At 39.0% G+C, this 19116-nt stretch overlaps 2 protein-coding genes across 2 annotated transcripts; both read right to left on the reverse strand.

The window, feature by feature from the left end:
* Positions 1-1745: 1745 nt before the first annotated feature.
* LOC138877520 (uncharacterized mitochondrial protein AtMg00820-like) lies at positions 1746-2408 on the reverse strand. The gene is made up of 2 exons (XM_070157132.1): positions 2327-2408; positions 1746-2086 (listed from the first exon to the last, which is right to left on the reverse strand). The coding sequence occupies exons 1-2, from the start codon at positions 2406-2408 to the stop codon at positions 1746-1748; spliced, it is 423 nt and encodes a 140-aa protein (XP_070013233.1).
* A 2352-nt stretch (positions 2409-4760) lies between these two features.
* LOC138877521 (uncharacterized) lies at positions 4761-5792 on the reverse strand. The gene is made up of 2 exons (XM_070157134.1): positions 5222-5792; positions 4761-4879 (listed from the first exon to the last, which is right to left on the reverse strand). The coding sequence occupies exons 1-2, from the start codon at positions 5790-5792 to the stop codon at positions 4761-4763; spliced, it is 690 nt and encodes a 229-aa protein (XP_070013235.1).
* Positions 5793-19116: the final 13324 nt, after the last annotated feature.

Consider the following 19116-nt stretch of genomic DNA (forward strand, 5'->3'; position numbering starts at 1 on the left):
GGGTTTTCTCTGGGTTAGTGTTGACTGAGGAAGGGATTTCAAAATGATTGTCAGCTATTGAAGAGATAGAGTAGGGAATTCTTTGGAGAATGTCTAATGAGGGAATATGATCAGTGAAGAGAAGAGAGGGTTTTAATGAGAGAAGATAATTATGAGGAAGGAGATAGGAGCCAGTTCTGAAACGGCGGTAGTGCTTGGGGAGATGCAACGTTTCAGAGGGAGATGAAAAGGATTTGAAATAAAAAGACGTGATAGCAGAGTCAGAAAATGTGGATGACATGGCAGTTGAAATTTTTACCTTTTCAAGATGTGTATTAAAGAATGCACAGGACTACTAACCTTTAGTACAAGAACCAGGTTCTTGACCTGTCTTTGAAAATTTCAATCCTCTTTCACCACCCATGCAATGCATCTACAACTTCTATAATCATCATGCGTGTCTACCTACAACAGTATTGAACTGAGTTAGACTTGGCCAGAAAACACTTTAGCTAATTTTACCTGAAGGTGATTTTCATAGCCAATTGATGGGAATTAGGTTCTCAATTAGGTTTCAATAGCCCCAGCTTCACCATATTTCTTTCTAAATGTTCCATACTTAGTGCTTTGGTAAAGATATCTGCAATTTGGTCTTCTATACGGCAGAACTTCATATAGATAAGCCTTTTCTCCACATTGTCCCTCAGAAAATGATGTCTCACATCAATGTGCTTGGTTCTTTTGTACTGAACTGGATTTTTGGCCATGTTGAGAGCACTGGTGTTATCACATAGAAGAGGCACACAGTTAGTGTATACCCCAAAATCTTCCAATTGTTGTTTGATCCATAGGAACTGAGCACAACAAGAAGCTGCAGCTACATATTCTACTTCAGCTATTGAAAGAGCCATTGAATTTTGCTTCCTTGTGCCCCACGAGATGGGACAAGATCCTAGAAAGTGAGCCATTCCAGAAGTACTTTTTCTATCCACAAGATAACCTACATAGTCAGCATGAGCATACCCAATAAGATTAAAACTATCACCTAAGGGGTAATACAGGACCATGTTCCGTGTTCCCTTAAGATATCTCCAAATTCGTTTGGCAGCCTTCAGATGCGATTCCTTGGGATTTGACTGAAACTTTTCATATAGCCCCATATTGAAGACAATATCAGGTCTACTGGCAGTGAGGTAGAGAGGAGACCCAATATTTCCTCTATACATAGTTTGATTCACAGGAGATCCAGACTCATCCATGTCCAGTCGAGTAGCCGTTGCAATAGGAGTATCTATCACTTTTGATGCTTTCATATCAAACCTCTTCAAGAGCTCCTTGATGTATTTCTGCTGATAAATGAATGTACCCTTTGTGGACTGCTTCACTTGAAGACCCAAGAAAAAATTCAGCTCCCCCATCATGCTCATTTCAAACTCACTTCCCATGAGTTTTGCAAATTCTTCACACAGTGAATCAGCTGTTGTCCCAAAAATCATATCATCAACATATACCTGAACAATTAGCAGGTTCCTTGCCTATTTCTTTAGGAACAAGGTGTTGTCAATTTTACCTCTTGTAAAACCATTTTCTAAGAGGAACTTTGACAGCCTTTCATACCAAGCCTGGGGAGCCTGCTTTAACCCATATAATGCTTTGTCCATTTTAAACACATATTAAGGGTGTTCATGACAGTTAAACCCTAGAGGTTGCTTTACATAGACTTCTTCCTTGAGAAGTCCAGTCAGGAATGCACTTTTGACATCCATTTAGAATAGAGTGAATTCCATATGAGATGTAAAAGTGATTAGGATTCTAATAGCTTCCATGCGAGCAACCAGAGCAAACGTCTCATCATAATCAATTCCTTCCTCCTGATTGTAACCTTGAACCACTAGCCTAGCCTTGTTCCTTGTAGTGTTTCCATGTTCATCAAGCTTATTCCTAAATACCCACCTGGTTCCTATAATGGTTCGATCTGAGGGTCTAGGTACCAAGTTCCATACATTGTTCCTTGCGAACTGATGCAACTCATCTTGCATGGCTGTAATCCAGTCTACATCCTTCAAGGCTTCCTTGATATTTTTGGGTTTTATTTGGGAAATAAAGGCTGAGAAGGCAAGTGAATTTATAGATTTTGATCTGGTTTGCCCTCCAGACTCTAGAGGGGTAATTATATTATCAAGAGGATGAAAACTTTTGTGTTTCCAGTTGGGTATTTGAGGCTCATTTGTAGATGATCTGGGTATATCTAACTGGTTTCCTTGTATTTTTCTCTCAGCTACTTGTGGAGTACCTTACACTGCATCAACCACTCTTTCTTCAGTTTCAGTGGTTGTAATTGAGGTACCTGGTTCCTTTGAGGAAGAAGCTGCATTGTCTCCACTTTCCTCCTTTAATTGACTCATCATGTCTACCTTTCCATTTGTCATGTCGATGACTTCACCTAGAACCAGTAAGGGCTCCCCATCTTAATCATCCTTGTTGTTTTTCTCATAGGAGGGATATGACTCGTCAAAGATTACATAAACACTTTCCTCTACACATTGAGTCTGCTTGTTGTATATCTTGTAAGCTTTGCTTTGAGAAGAATACCCCAAAAAGTTTCCTTCATCACTCTTGGCATCAAATTTACCAAGCTGATCCTTTCCATTGTTGAGAACATAACATTTGCACCGAAATTTTCTTAAGTGAGTCAACTTGAGTTTCCTTCCATTCAAGAACTCATAGGGGGTTCTTTTCAGAAGAGATCTGATCATGCACCTGTTCACCAAATAATAGGCAGTGTTGACAGCTTCAGCCCAGAAGTTCTTTGCAATCCCACTGTCGATCAACATTGTTCTTTCCATTTTCTCAAGAGTTCTATTCTTCCTTTCCACAACTCCATTTTGCTTGGGAGTTCTTGGGACTGAGAAGTTATGGGTAATGCCATTTTCATTATAGAACTCATCAAATTTGGCATTGTCAAATTCTATTCCATGATCTGATCTAATACATGCTACTCTAGACTTCATCTTCACCTCGATTTTCTTCACAAAGGCCTCAAATACCTCAAAGTTTCATCTTTTGTTCTAAGAAACAGAGTCCATGTGAATCTGGAGTAGTCATATACTATCACAAACATGTATCTTTTTCCTCCCCTGGTTTGCACTCTCATAGGACCACACAAATTCATATGAAGAAGATCAAGTGGTTTTGAGGTGCTGACATCCTTCTTAGACTTAAATGAGGACTTCACATGCTTCCCTCTAGCGCAGGCATCACATACTTTTTGTACTTTGAACTTTTACATGGGCATATCTTGGACCAGGTCTTTCTAAATTAGTTTATTCAGAAGAGAGAAACTTGCGTGCCCTATTATTGTGTGCTAGAGTTCAGCATCATCATCAACATCTTTTAGATAACTCAGATCACCACTTTGTATAGACTCGAAATCAACAACATAGATGTTCTTGTATCTCTTGTCCCCAAGTACCACTTCACCAGTTACCAGATTAGTAACTGTGCATATCTTGGACAAGAACTCCACCTTGTTTCCCTTATCACAAATCTAAGAAACACTCAAGAGACTGTACTTACGACCATTGACATAGTACATATTCTCAATTGAGTGAGTGTGTGATTTCCCGACTTTTCCAACTTCGAGAATGTACCCCTTTTTCCCATTGCCAAAAGATACACTCCCTCCTTACAGGGATTTCAGTGAAATAAAGTCCATGGTGTTCCCAATCATGTGCTTTGAATATCCACTATCCATGAACCATTGCTGACTGCTTCCTTTCACTGTTCCTTACACAAGGAATTCAAGAGTTAGTTTTAGAAACCCAAACAAGTTTGGGTCCCTTGTAGTAGGCAAGAGGATGAATAAGAGCTCTCTTAGTCCATGCAGGTAACATGTGTTTTTATGAGTGGCACCTGGTCCCTTTTTAGTAGTTACATTTTCAGCAAACACTTTGTTTTTCTGAATAGACTGGACCTTGGCTCGACAATTTTCCTTGAAATGCCCATTGTTCCCACAGTGGTTACATAGCGAGTTATCCGGTACAGTAACATACTTGCTATGGGGGTTGTAAGGGGTTTTCTCCCTTTGAAACCATATTCCCTACCTGTTTCCACCATTATTAACATAAGTGGCAGTGATAGCTTCCGAGGACCAGGTCCACTTAAGGGACTTTTCAAGATCCTTTTTTACTCTTTCCATTTCAGTTTGGAGATGCTTGTTTTTCTCAGTTTCAACACACAAGCTAGTTTTCACAGCTTTCAACTCGTTTTCAAGCCTAATGTGTGCCTCACTGGCTACCTCTTTTCCTTTCTCAGAATTTCCAGGTCTAGACTCAGTTTCTAGTCCCTCTATAGTTTCCCTCAAATCTGCAATCACTATAAAGAGATCATCTCTTTCCTCATCCATTTCTGTCACTCTCTTCACTAAGGCCTCTTTTTCTTTCCTGAAATTCTCAATGATTTCCTTATGGTCAATAGCTACAACCACCAAGTCATCTCTTTCATGTCTTATGCCAACAATTTTTTCAGTTAAAATAATTTTTTCATTCTCCAAATCACTTATGGCTTCCTTCATATCAACTACACACACTACCGGGCCATCTCTAGTTTGTTCAACTTCTCTTAGCTCTAAGGTTAAGGCATTTTATCCTCCACAAGATTATGATAGGCATCAATTAATACACTAGCTAAAGACATGAGTTTCTTAGGGGAGTAGGATTTCAGATTTCTCTAAAAAAAACCCTGAAATTTACCTCACTGTTGTCATCATCTTCATCATCATCTTATTGGTCCATCAAAGCAAATATTGAATCATATTCATTTACTTCACTTTCAACTGCCATCATGGAACTATCACCTGCATCAGTTTCTTCTTCAAACTTAATAGAGGAGTCTCCCCATACTGCAAGAGCATGTTTCACCACATTGTCAGCATATCTCTTCCTTTTGAAGTGCTTGTCAGGAACCGGGTTCCTCTTTGTTGCTTTATCAGGGTTGTATTTGGAGTGTTCTTACTTCATGATGAGAAAATCTTTGATGAAGTGACCTGGCTTTCCACATTTGTGGCAGAGATCATAGTTCTTTGGTCTGCTGGAGTTGCCCCTTTTTAGTATTCCTCCATTTCTTCTGATCATCTTCTGAAACCTTTTGGTTAAGTAAGCCATGTCACTGTCCTCCTCACTTGAGTCATTGCTTTCAGCTTTGAGTACCATGTTCCTTTCCTTCTTTGGTTCTCTTCTTTTACTGCCTATCTTCCTCTTCATCTCGTAGGTTTTCAGATTTCCAACCAGCTCGTGTATGGTCAGCTCCTGCAAATCCTTTGCTTTAGTAATAGTATTCACTTTACTCTCCCATGAACTGGGTAGGATACTAAGAATCTTCCTCACTAGCTTGTTCTTGGGAATGACTTCACCAAGTGAGTGTAACTTATTTATGATGGAAATGAATCTTGTGTGCATATCTTGAATAGATTGATCGTCCTTCATCTTAAAAAGTTCATACTCGGTAGTGAGCATATCAATCTTAGATTTCTTTACTTGAGTGGTTCCCTCATGTGCTGTTTGCAAAGCTTCCCATATCTCCTTGGCAGTTTCACAAGCAGAGATCCTAGCGTATTCATTAGGTCTTATTCCACACACCAAAATGTTCTTGGCACAAAAGCTTTTCTCCACAACTTTCCTGTCTGCGTCAGTGTATTCTTTTCTGGTCTTTGGCATTGTCAATGGAAGATCTCCGACGTTCTTCGTTGGGATATAAGGACCATCACATATGACATCCCACAACTCAGAATTTTCAACCATAATAAAAGCATGCATTCTTGTCTTCCACCACCCATAGTATTGTCATTGAACCTCGGTGGTCTGTATGTAGATTAACCTTCTTCAAAATTTGGTGGAGCAGCCATAAGGATCCGTCCTAGGTGTTAGCCTGATAGGGGGAACTCGCTCTGATAGCAATTGATAGTTTATATGGGTCCACCAAACTATAGAGTACCAAATCCTCTATGAGTTTCCACTGAGAACGTTAATGAACAGTAAGTAAATGACACAGGGAGTTTTACATGGAAAATCCCGGCTCAAAGGGATAAAAAACCACGGCCTACACTGGTAGGATTTCAACTTCACTATGAGCAACTTTTAGATTACAACCTATGCAATCTAGGAATTAAACTCTAATCCCTTACTAACTTGTAATACACCTATTCCAACCCACTTTTCAATAAACCTATTACAAAGACTTTAACTCATGACTAACTCTAGTCACGACACAAACACAAAAGGGTTTATGGTTTTACAAAGGGGTTCCTAAGCAACACTTCTAGCGAAGAAATTTAGGAATTACAATTAAGATCAATTACAAAGTTACAACTCAACTAAGGACAACAAAATACGAGATATAAGAACTGGTCCGTAGTAGCGTTAAACTTTGTTCTTGAGGCACTTGAGAATTGACTTCGCTGTCTTAGAAGGCTTTTTTTCTTAGGGTGAATTCTCAAGTGTTAAAGTAATGTTTTGTTGTAAAGATCTTGTTAATACACCTTTGATGACATCACTTGAATGATGTAAGCACTTGGTTGGTCAAAGGACAAGTGAGTGCAGAACTGTGCTGCACTATTTCTGTGGCAGTCACTTTCCAACTGTACACAATTGACTTTTGTACTGCTGTCAGGGACACACAAGGGATCAGGTCCCTATGTTGGTTCTGTGTCTTCTATAGTTGCAGCAGTTCACATTAGTTGGATTTCGTTGATTAGCAATGTATACCAAGTGTGTCAGGTTCCCTATCTGGTTCGTGAAATAAGTTTGTTAGATCATCAAAATATGAGGCTAAGACATTGAAAACCCATCACTACTCCATCGAGGTTAGTCTTGATACTTCCTGGGTATCGACTGTGGTGTACTCATATTACGCTTTTGCACATTTTTGTACAGATTCAGGTATTGGAATGAGCAGATTCGGGCAGTGAGAGCTTCTTGATCATGAGGATTCAAGATAGAGCTACTTGATCGTCGCAGTCCTTCGGATTACTTCCTTAAACTATTATTGTCAATTCTCTATCCCAATAGTATCATATTTTGTGTCATATCTATGTATTCAGGAGAGTTTGTGACTCTGTACTACCTAGTCTTGTGGAATTTTTTATGATTATTGCGCGTAGGATTGCATCACCTTTATTTATGTATTATTAAACCTTATTTTCATTATATCGTGTTTAAATTATTTAGTTGTTGTTAGTGATTGTCTTACCTCGTTTAGAGACTAGGTGTCATCACAATCCTTATGATGGGATTTTGAGTCATGACTTTTGGTATCAGAGATCTAGGTTCTTCGGTTTTACGAGTCACGAGCAAGTTTAGTGTATTCTTGCGGATTGGTACAAAAACATATGTACTTATCTCTGAGAGGCTACGGAACTATTAGGAAATTCCACTTTTTCATTCTTGTTACACCTCATGTTTTCGTATGCGAGAGTACATCGTACGTCAAATGATATATGCTCATAAATGGTATTATATTTGGAAGCATATAAAGTACGTTAATCATATTACCTTGGAGGTTATAAATATTTAATATAATGGATAACAAGTACAAAGAGGATTGAAGGCTCAGAAGCTAAACAAACCGAAGAAAATAAGTTTCATCGAATGTCGACAAGTTGGGAATGTTATAATATGTACTTTTGGGGTGATACTAGAGTTCTTAACTAGATAAGGAGGTTATTTTATGAGTTATTTTAGGCTTATAATAGTCGTGTGTTACGTTTTGAAGTCAAGCGAATTGTGGAACAAAAGTTGGCAAAGGTCATCACAACCTACATTCACAAATGTGCTGAAAATTAGGTCAAATATAGTAGAGCTTTTATCCCAATATACTTGTAATTACAAGAATGATACACATGTCAAAATGAATATCTATGAGTCTAGTTTCTAATGCATTAACCCGTTCATCGATATGACATAGGAGTAGAGTGATATTTGCAGTTTCGTGAGACTGTGCAGACTACATAGGTGACAAGTAAGTGTGTCACTGAAGCTTTTTGAGCAATACATTTTGTGTATTATGAGGTCTTTTTGGGACATATAATACACCAAATTGAAGGTCTTGGAATGTAGTTTCCAACGCTCTAAACCATTCATTCATATGACATCCGGATAAAAAGATATACGTGTTGGAAGATGGGCCAATGTTAGGGTGCCAAGCTAGCACCTCTTTGACTTTTCCAAAGTTGATATATATTAGTCTTAGGTCGTCTTTATCTTCATTTTTTCATATAACACGACCTGAGAACATCCCTAAACCTATCCATAAGCTCTCTTCTAAGGTTTCAAACAAGATTAATATCTCGGATACAAAATCAAAAAGTGATAACATTAGAACGATCTATACGATGTAAGTATCCCTATATCACCTCTCTTTATCTTTGTGGTTTGATTTTTGGAAGGTACTTCATAATTAAGAAAATGTCTATTTTCTGTATTTAAGCTTTACATATCAAGGAAGGTTGATAAATTCATTTTCTTATTGTTAGAACTCATGAAACGGTAATCGAAAGCCGTGAGTTCAATTTATTTCACTTTTAGTCGACTGTTTTGTATCCCACTCGCGTTGGCCTATTGTTCTAATGATTTATGGAGTTTGGAAGGATGAAGGGCATGGAGAAATGCTACATGTGGTAGGGTAGTAGGCTGGTCGCTCGTCGTTAAAATTTTAGGCTAATTGATAACTTGTTGATTGGGTGTCTTATGGTATATTTTGGGTTTTTATCGTATTGAAGGTCCCGAAATGTTGTTGGTTTGTTTTTGTTTTGCTGATTGTATTATATTTGTGTCTCGCCTATAGAAGGCTTAAGGGAGCAGTAAAATCAGGGGAAATTCTTTTCGTTTTATTTTAGAATCGAGTAAATATATGATATACTAGCGCTATCTAAGTTGTGCATATATTTCTTTATTATATGGTTGGCGCGCTAGTTGTCATGAGCTTGTTGTTGATGTTATTCTTATTGTATTACTTTGGTTGTCGTTGTTGGTATTTGGTATTATAGGAGGACCTTGTTATGAGGGAGATGCTGCCCAAATTTACATAAACGAACTACTAGTTTAAGTTGCAGACTAGCCTTTACTTAGCACTGATTTTGAATCTACTTATGCCATGGTAGATTGAGTTGATTTATTTGAAGAATTTCTTGGAAGGTATTAAGGACTCAACGGAGTTAAGGTATGTTAAGTCTATCCCTTCTTTCCTTTTGGCATGTTCCATATGATACAACGAAATGAGCAAGTACGCAACTTTCACAAATGATTCTATTCTTAGAAGTACTAGGGTTGCTTATGTTCTTGATTCCCCATGTGTCCTACTATGATACTGTCTGTTCATGGGTCTCATGACATTTCGAGAGATCTTATTGACTTACTTCATTATGCATTGCATTCATTTTACATGTATATTGACCCATGACCAGATGGCATTATATACGAGTATAGTATATGTATATAAGGTATGGGGAAAGGTTATGGCGTTATATACCACCTGATCAGCTGGTATACGTTGATGATTTCATCCACAGAAGCCGAGATGATATGATGGGATGCCCTCAGAGGCTTGAGGATATTATGTACGCATATACCTATGCATGATATGATATTTATACGCACATGTATGGCATTATTAATGTTTCATGATTCAAAGAGCTATTCAGACTTACAGGTTGAGTCCTTTACTCCATATTTGTTTCATGTCTTTTATATACTGCTTTCATGCCTTACATAATCGGTACTTTATTTGTACTGACATCCCTTTTGTCTGTGGATGCTGGATTTCATGCCTGCAGGTTTCGATAGGTAGGTTGACAGTCCTCCTAGTAAGCTATCAGCTCAGTGGAAGGTGTTGGTACACTCCACTTTCTCGGGAGTTGCCTAATTGGTCAGTATAATTTGGACATGTATTGATTGGTATGGTGGGGCCCTGTCTCGACCTTTATGATGTTTAAGTACTCTTAGAGACTTGTAGATAGATGTCATGTATATGGATACTTGTATGGCCTTGTCGGCCTATGTTTTGAGTGTACAAATGATCATGTTGGCTTTAGAGGCCCGTAGTCACATGTATAAGTTTCTATATCATGCTGGGTCATCCTATGTCTAGTATTCCCTTATGTTTTATTCTGGTTATCTAATGACGTCCCTTTTAGCCCATTTACCCATGATGATATGATAAGAAAGATATGTTACGTTGGTACTCGATTGGGTAAGGCACCTGGTGCCCGTTGCGGCCTATTGCTTTGGGTCGCGATGATTCTATCATGTAGATTTATTGATTTCAGAGTTTGAGCCTTTATATTTCTATTCTCATGTGTCTCTCTTTCCATCTTCAGTTGTAGTCAAGTTGTGTTGGTTCGATACAGATTGTGTCGTATGTGTCTAGGTGGTGTTGGGTGTGGTTTGTTAATTGGGTAAGTAGTCACGAGATCAACATGTTTCTTACATCATTAGCAATGTAGGAAGTATTGGAACACGGTTCTAGTTGATATGAGAGTTATTTACCAGTATTGGGTTTGATGATGTGCAGCTACTATGGTCGGGGGTGTTGCTATGGGCTTATGAGCGATGGGTTACATCGTGTGGTTAAAACATGTGGATGTATTCATGACCTGTTGTAGCTGGTTGGGTTCTACACAATGTGTATATGTGAAAATCAAGTTCTAGGAGGGGATCTAGGTGATGAGATTGGGATCTAAGGTTTGTGGGCTAAGGTTTAAGGAAGGGTCTTCGGTTAGGTGGTATGGACGGGCTTATATGGATTGAAGTGTTAATGACTTTGGGAAGACTCTTGGCACGTTCGAGGGCAGATGTTTGTTTTAGAGGGAGAGAATGTAACGACCCGACCGATTATTTTGATCATTTGAATTTTTGTTCGGTAGTTCGAGGTTGCGAGTAGCTTCATATTATGTATTACGATTTGTCTGTATGGTTAGTTTCGTCTTATGAGAGATTCGAGATAGATTTGGAAGGATGATTCTCATTTTAAAAGCTTTAAGTAGGAAGGATTGACCAATTTTGACTTTTGCGTATTTGATATCGAATACTAGTTTTGATGGCTCCGTTTGGTATGGATGGTGGTTTTGGACTTAGGCATATGATCGGAGGTGGATTTGGAGGCTCCTAGTTTGTTTTGGCTTGAATTGGGGAAAGTTGGATAATTGAAGGTTTAGAAGGTTGATAGGTTTGACCGAGAGTTGACTTTGTTGATATCGAGTTTGGATTGTGGTTCCTGGAGTTGGTATAGGTCCGTTGTGTCATTTGGGGCTTGCAAGCAAAATTTGAGGTCATTCCGAATTGATTTGATATGGCTCAACATGAGTTTTAAATGTTCAAAGTTCATTAGTTCATTAGGCTTGAATTGATGTGTGATTTGTAGTTTTGATGTTGTTTGGTGTGATGTGAGCTCTCGAGTAGGTTCATATTATGTTTTGGGATTGGTTGGTGTGATTGGACGGGGTCCCTGGATGCCTCAGGTGTGTTTCGGATGGGCTACAAGCCATTTCTTCAAGTTTTGGAGTTGCTGATTTTTCTGTTGTTCTGTAGTTCATCGCGATCACGGAAGGCCATATTCGACTATGAAGTGTATTTTGGGTGGGTGAGGATTTACTTATTGCGGTCGCGAGTTGGTTGTCGCGTTCGAGAGCATGGAAGGGAGATGTTCATCGCGTTCGCATTCCTTGTGTTGTGATCGTGTAGATGTTGAGATGGAAAGAGCGCCCTGTGTTGGCCTTTGAGTTCGCGTACATGAGGTTGCATTTGCGTAGGCCAGATTAGCTGAGGGGTCATTTTCACGGGATTCATTCCGCGTTCACGTAAAGGGAATTTTGGCAGCTTATGATTTGTTCTTCGCGATCGCAAAACAAGTCATGCGATCGCGAAGAGTACCCAGGGAAGACTTATATAGTCTCTATTTCGAGGGCTTTTATTATTTTATCATATTTTGAGTTAGAGAGCTCGAGTTTGGGCGATATTTTGGAGACGATTTTCAAAATTCAATTGATGTAAGTATTTTTGACTCGGATTTGTGTATATTCATGATTTCAACCTCAATTTTAGTGTTTGATTGATGATTTGAATTGTAGAAATTGGGGATTCAGTAAAAACATTTCTCCAACATAAATTGATGATTTGAAGGCCAATTTGAGGTCGGAATTGGATGTTTTTGATATGGTTGGACTAGTATTTGATTGGGTATTCAAAATTTGTGAGTTTTGGAGTTCTGAGGTGCGGGCTCGAGGTTGACTCTTTGGGTTGGGTTTTAGATTCTTGCTCAAGATCGAAGCTTTATTATTCGAAACTATTTCATATGGATTTTATTTATGATATTAACTTATTTTGGCTAGATTCGAGTCGATCGGGGGTTGTTTCACGCGAGAAGGGCTTATTAGTGGATTGCTTTAGCTTATTTGAGGTAAGTATCTTGTCTAGCTTTGTGCGGGGGAAACTATCCCGTAGGATTTTGTCTAATTCCATTATTTGAATTAGGTGACAAATGTGTACTCGGGCGTATATGTGAAAATTGACTATCTTAGACCCTTAGGTTATTAATATGCTTTTAATTGAAGTTGTTGTCATATGTAATAACTTTAATTTTCAAGTTATTTTCCGTTTCATTTTGTTGTTGAAATTCTTGTATACATTGTTGTTGAGTCGTGGGATATGCTTTATTGTGTTATTGCCTTTGTGTTTGGCAATATTATGGAATATGTCGACATGTTGTGAGGATTGATTGTTGTTGTGCAGAGCATAAGGGTGGCATTTCATTACTGTTGATTGTGCGGAGCATAAGGGTGGCTATGCGTTATTGTCGGGGCAAAGCGATATGGATAGCTATTGTGTTATTGTCTAGGCGAAGTGATAAGGGTGGCTATGTGTTATTGTCGGGGTAGAGCGATATGGGTGGCTATTGATACATTGTCTAGACGGAGCGATACGAGTGGCTATTATGGGGATGTTATGTGATGGCTTGGGGGTGTGTTGTTGATGAAAGGGGAGTATTCTGGTTATTACTTTTGACTTCCTTGTGTGTGACATGCATATTGCATGACTTATTGTGTTGTTCCCAATGTGCTACTCGGTATCTATGATATTACTTAATGATTTGACATGTGCTAGTACACTTGCACATGCATACACCATAACATGTCATTTATACCGGTCCAGAAGTATAAAACTTGACGTTCATTGATCATGTATATGTATTCTTGTATATTTGCTTTCTCTGCATATGGTTTGCCCGTGACCACGCTGGGAGGATTGTGAAATTAAGCCCCTGAACATGCCTGTGACCACGTTGGATGGATTGTAATATTGAACTTGTGACCACACCAGGTGGATTGTGATATTGGCAAGTGAGTTATCTGTGCAACACGGGAGTTGTCCGTACGGTTGTGACTTATACTGTGGCACGAGGTCTTATCCATGTAAAGGTGATTGATAATGGGAGCACGAGATGTCATGTGTATATAATTCATGATTTGTGACTTAAGATTCGTGATTATGAGGTGTGACACCTCGGAGTGACTCTTGTTGTAAATCCTGTGCCAGAACGGTTTGATGATTGGAACTATCACTATTTTAACTTTTGTTTTTTTTGTGCTTTGTTTATTTTGCTATTTTATCACATGATTACTCTTTGTTGCAATTTATATACTTTGCTTTCAGGTTATTTGATTATTAAATGTCTTGACTTAAGCCTCGTCACTACTCCACCGAGGTTAGTCATGATACTTACTGGGTACCAGCCGTGATATACTCATACTACATTTCCGCATACCGTGATGTATACTATATTTCCGCATATTATTGTGTAGATCCAAGTATTTGAGCTAGCAAATTCAGGTAGTGAGAGCTTCTTGATCGTCGTAGTCCTTTAGAGTCCTTTCCTTACATTATTACTGTCAATTCTCTATCCAAACAATATTTTGATTTATATCTATGTACTTAGTAGAGTTTATGACTATGTACTACCTTGTCTTGGGGAATTTGTTGTGATTATTCCTGCGTAGGCTTGTATCACCTTTATTTATATATTTATATTATACCTTATTTTCATTATATCATGTTTAAATGGTTTAGCTATTGTTAGTGGTCATCTTACCTAGTTTTAGAGGCAAGGTGCCATAACGATACTTAAGATGGGATTTTAGATCGTGAAACAAGCCTAGTCATAGAGAAAGCACTAACGGGGTTGGCAAGGTCTGATGCTCACTTTCAACAACCAACAACAGCAATAACAACATAATAATGGCTTATAAGGAACAGCAGCTCAAATAATAACAGGTTCAATTCTAACACAATAAGAGGAGGAATAAGTATGCTTTTCAAGTATCATCAACTTTTTCATAGAATTCACCTAGATAGGGATTTTTCAGGTAACTTGTGATTTCAAGATCTAGACATCAAGTGGAGACATCAAATACCTATTAGCATGAGAAAACTACAACTTTCTATCTGCATGTCAAATATACATGCCAAAATCACAACATCATAGTTTAATCGTCACATATATACAATCTCAGCATGCTCATAGTGTCTAGCACAAGTAGCTCTCAATTATTCTCTCAACACTCTCACGGTGCCTGGTACAATACCCTAAATTATTGCAAACACACACCCAACATTGTACGAGTGCCTGACATAAGTCCCTCACTAAGCTCATCTCGCGTGCCTGCACTCACAGGGACCAAAGTAACATGGGTTATCACTTGACTCCGAATGGGCGGATCTTAGCCCAAGCGCTCATCGGATCAAAAGTCAACGATGATTATCACTCAACCCAATATGGGGCCTTGACAAAAACGTCAACTCAATATCAATATCAATATGGATCTAAGGCCCAAGATCAGTCATCAACCCATTTAATATGGCTCTATGGTCTAATGTTAATCATCAATCTCCTCAAGTGTTACTATGCCAACATCTCACAGTTTCACAATCAAAAACACACACAAAATATATCAACATGCCACAACTCAACCCAAACCGGAGTCACGCATACAAGGACACTAACAACATGTGAGATAACATATGTAAAGTGCATAGAGAAAGAAATATAGCACACAGTTATAATATTATGACAGAAACATATGACCATGGCTAAGGTAAATAGCTCAATATAGCAAAAGTATCCATATCATGTCTCGAACAGATAAGAAAAAAGCCTAGATATGATTTATAGCATGAATAATAGCTCATATAGTCATACAAGTGGAGGAAATGCGAAATCAAATAGGCATGATAGCAAAACAATGAATATAATAGCCTAAAGTTTACCGAGGATCATGAATAACTACTGTTAGTTTGTATGGGTCCACCAAATCGTAGAGTACCTGGTCCTCTACAAGGTTCTACTGAGAGCACTTAATAAAATAGTATGTAAATGAGGCAGAGGATTTTTACGTGGAAAAATCCCACACAAGGGGATAAAAAAACCACGACCTACACCTGTAGGCTTTTAACTTCACTAACTTATAATCTACCTACTACAAGCCACTTTACAATAATTCCTATTGCAAAGGATTTACTCAAATAACTTGTGGTACCTTTACCACAAGCCACTTTGTGACTATCCTAGTTATAAAGGCTTTTTCTAACTTGTGATGCTATCACCACAAACCACTTTGTAACTCTACGATTACAAAGACTATTTCTTATGACTAAAACTAGTCACAACATAAACTCAAGGACTTTACGGATTTTCAAGAGGATTCCTAATCAAAATGCTTCTAGTTAAGCAGTTTAGGAGATACAGTAGGTACAATAACAAGGTTACAGCTCAACTAGGACAAAAACAGTCTATCTTTTAGGAACAGGTATGTAGTAGTGTTCAACCTTGTTCTTCAAGCTTGTGAGGATTGGTTCCTCTATTTTTGAAAGAGGCTTGAATGAGAAACAGAACCCTTCCAGTGATGTTTTTGTATAAAGCTCATTTGGTGCATATTGATCACATCACTTGAAATAATGTGAGTACTTTGTTTGGTTAGAGAATGAGTGGGCGGACAGTGTAGTGCAGTGCGGTAGAAACAGTGCTGTCAGTCACTTCATTTCTAGCTGTGTCCAATTGACTTTTTACTACTATGAGGAAACCATAAGAGCATCAGGTCCTTGTGTGGGTTCCTAGCTCCTGATGCTATAGCAGTTCACCTTTAGCTGGAATCTGTTAAAGCATGCATCACTCCAAGTAGGTCAGGTTACCTATCTGGTTCTTGACACGAAGTTTGGTAGATCATCAAAATATAGGGCAATATTATTTAAAGTCTATCAATTTTTCTCTTTTGATGATGACAAACTTAACAATTATAAGTAGGAATTTGAGCAGTAAAAAGTTTTAAAGTCCCAGGGAACACAGAGTTCCCCATCTTACATGGTCAGAGTAATAGAGCGTTCCCCAATAAGAACCAGTTCTCCCATGTGTTCCCCCTGATTCCTTATTCTAGTTCTCCCATGTGTTCCTCCTAAGTCCTTATTTTCCCCATTTTGGTATCATTAAAAAGAACAACATCACAAAGAAGTCCAGCTAAGCTAACTCATGCCACATATGTGCACACAACTATGATTGAGAATAGAACATAGAAAAAGATTACTATAATAAAAAGAGTATTTATATTAATAAAGATTTAATACGCCTCTCCCTTTTGAAAAAGGAAGAGGCAATATTGGACTTGTTAACAGGAGCAGTAGTAGTTCATCCCAACCATCAAAAAAGGAAAAACAAAAAACATCCGCCAAACCATCAACAAAGAAACAAAACATAAGAAACATATCCAGAAAATTGGCCACTGAAGGGTACTTAGGGGGCACTAGGAGGAAAAGGCTTGGTAGCTACAGCAAGTGTCTGGAGAACAAGGTCTATTCGGGTGTTTCCCGACTTTTGCTCATTGAACAGTTCAACCTTCAGGTTCTCTACTTGCACCCTGAGATCAGAATTTTCCTGTGTCAAACGAACCACTTCTTCATTCGACAAGGGAACCCCTCGGGATTGCTGACCTTCCAGGACAACATTCCTGGCCTTCAACCGATGAATTTCCTCAGCTGCACTGTTCTGGGCATTGATGTGCTGAGAAACAGCTGATGTACTTCCTTACCCCCATACTTTTCCACACACTCACACTCTTCCAAGGTTGTCTGTGAGAACGTCTGCTTTCAAGTCCCCACTTTACCTATTCCTAGTGGAACCTTAAAGAATTTGAACACTAGAGTAAGCAAGAATCCATAGGGAAACCCATGATTACCATTTTAAAGTGGCATCCTTCTGCATATGTTCAATCATTATGGTAGGCAGACTCACAGGATTGAAAGCATCCAGTTGCTCCATTAGGAATAGGTCAGACTTGGAAGTCGCGGACCTCCTTTTTGCTCGAGGCAACAGGACTTTGTTAACCAACTCAAACATCAGCTGGTAGATAGGGAGTAGTGCTTTCTTATGGATCTGGTCACCTTTCTGATTAGCATTGTCTTTCACCCCTACATTTCTGAAGTTATACTTACAAACATCTCGTACACTCGACACCCCAACTGTAGGAACTTTCAAAATCTCTTCAAGTAATTTCACATCGAAGACGATGTCTACACCATTGACCAAAGCACAGACATGGTCAGTATAAAATAGAAAGAGACTAGCGAAGAAACTTTGTACCTTCTCCTAATACACTTTAGGTGCATCAATGTGAAATAGATGCACCCATTGTTGGAACTCGACCATTTCTAGAATTTGGCGCATTCCGGCCATCTCAGAGATTGCTGGGTCAAACGTACGACCCAGCAGGACTTTTTGATGCCTTAGATGCTCAGAGCCAAGGCCGACTTCACTTCTCATTTTCTTCATAGAACTAGGTTCTTCAACAGATTCAGACTTGCGTTTCCCAAACTTCTCTCCACTGACTTTACCTTTTCCCTTGGACTTGACTAGTACATCCTCATCAGACATGGAAAACTCACTCACTACCTCCTTCATCTTAGACTTAGATGTTGACCCTTTCTCTATTGAAACAGGCTTTTCCTTTTTCAAGGACCGCCGAACAAGGGTACCAGGTTCTTCAGGAGTTCCCTCTTCCACGTCGACTACATGGATAGCCTCATCACTTACAGGTACACCATCCTTCGCCAACTTTCTCCTTTTCTTCTTACTACTCTTCTTGCTCTTTAGGAGAGCAGAGTCGTAGGCCACTTTGACTTGAAGCCTGGTAGCAGGTCATTTGATTTCAGACTCAGGGGTGGAGACAACCCTTCGCTTACTTATGAACGCATCAAGGGCCACGTTGTCTAGGTCTTCTTCATTACTAGATCGCATTTCAGGTGCTTGAATTTCCAGGGGCACAACACCAAATGTAGGAACAACACTGTCCTAGGGATGAGAGCCCTGACCTAGGTCCTTCGGAGAGGGATCAGGTTCCTCATGTGATGCCCCAGTAGTATCTGCTACTGCATCCCCTTCAACAACCATAATGGCCCCTTCTTCCTCTATACTGTGTGACTCATTTTTATGGGAAGTAATTTCATGCAATATCCCATCAGCGGTTACTACAAACATAGTTACGACACTCTTCTCTTCCTCAACCAATGCTTCCACAACCATGGAATAGGTGGCAGTGATGGCAAAACCCTTTGTGAACTCAGTATTTTGGCCTTGTTCTCCACTTAGGGTTTGACCGGTGGGAACAACAGATGATAGGGAGAACTGAGTAGTAGTTTCAAGGGTTTCTGAGTTGGGAAGAGATAGGGAAACTAGATAAGGTGTGACTACAACAGCAGGAGTGATAGAGGGTGACAAAGGCTCAGTGAAAATGAGAGGTTCCATAGATGGGTGAGTGGTAGTTACAGCTGATGCAGAGAGATCGGAAGTTTTCTCAGCCATTGAAAGGAGTGATGTGACAATCCTTCCTTTTTTTGGTGATTCTAGAGTAGGACTTATGGTTAAGAAGAGCAAAAGAGAGAGTTTTTTAAAAGGAGAGGATAATTATGAAGGGATAAGAATAGGCACTGGTTCTGAAACGGCGGTTGGGTATGGAGAATTGCAATGTTTCAGAAGGAGGTGGAACGTTTTGAATTGAAGGGACATAACAACAGGATCTGAAAAGTTGATGACATGGCAATTGTATTT

The sequence above is a fragment of the Nicotiana sylvestris genome, chromosome 9 (assembly GCF_000393655.2).
Source record: "Nicotiana sylvestris chromosome 9, ASM39365v2, whole genome shotgun sequence".
In the NCBI taxonomy this organism is placed as follows: domain Eukaryota; kingdom Viridiplantae; phylum Streptophyta; class Magnoliopsida; order Solanales; family Solanaceae; genus Nicotiana; species Nicotiana sylvestris.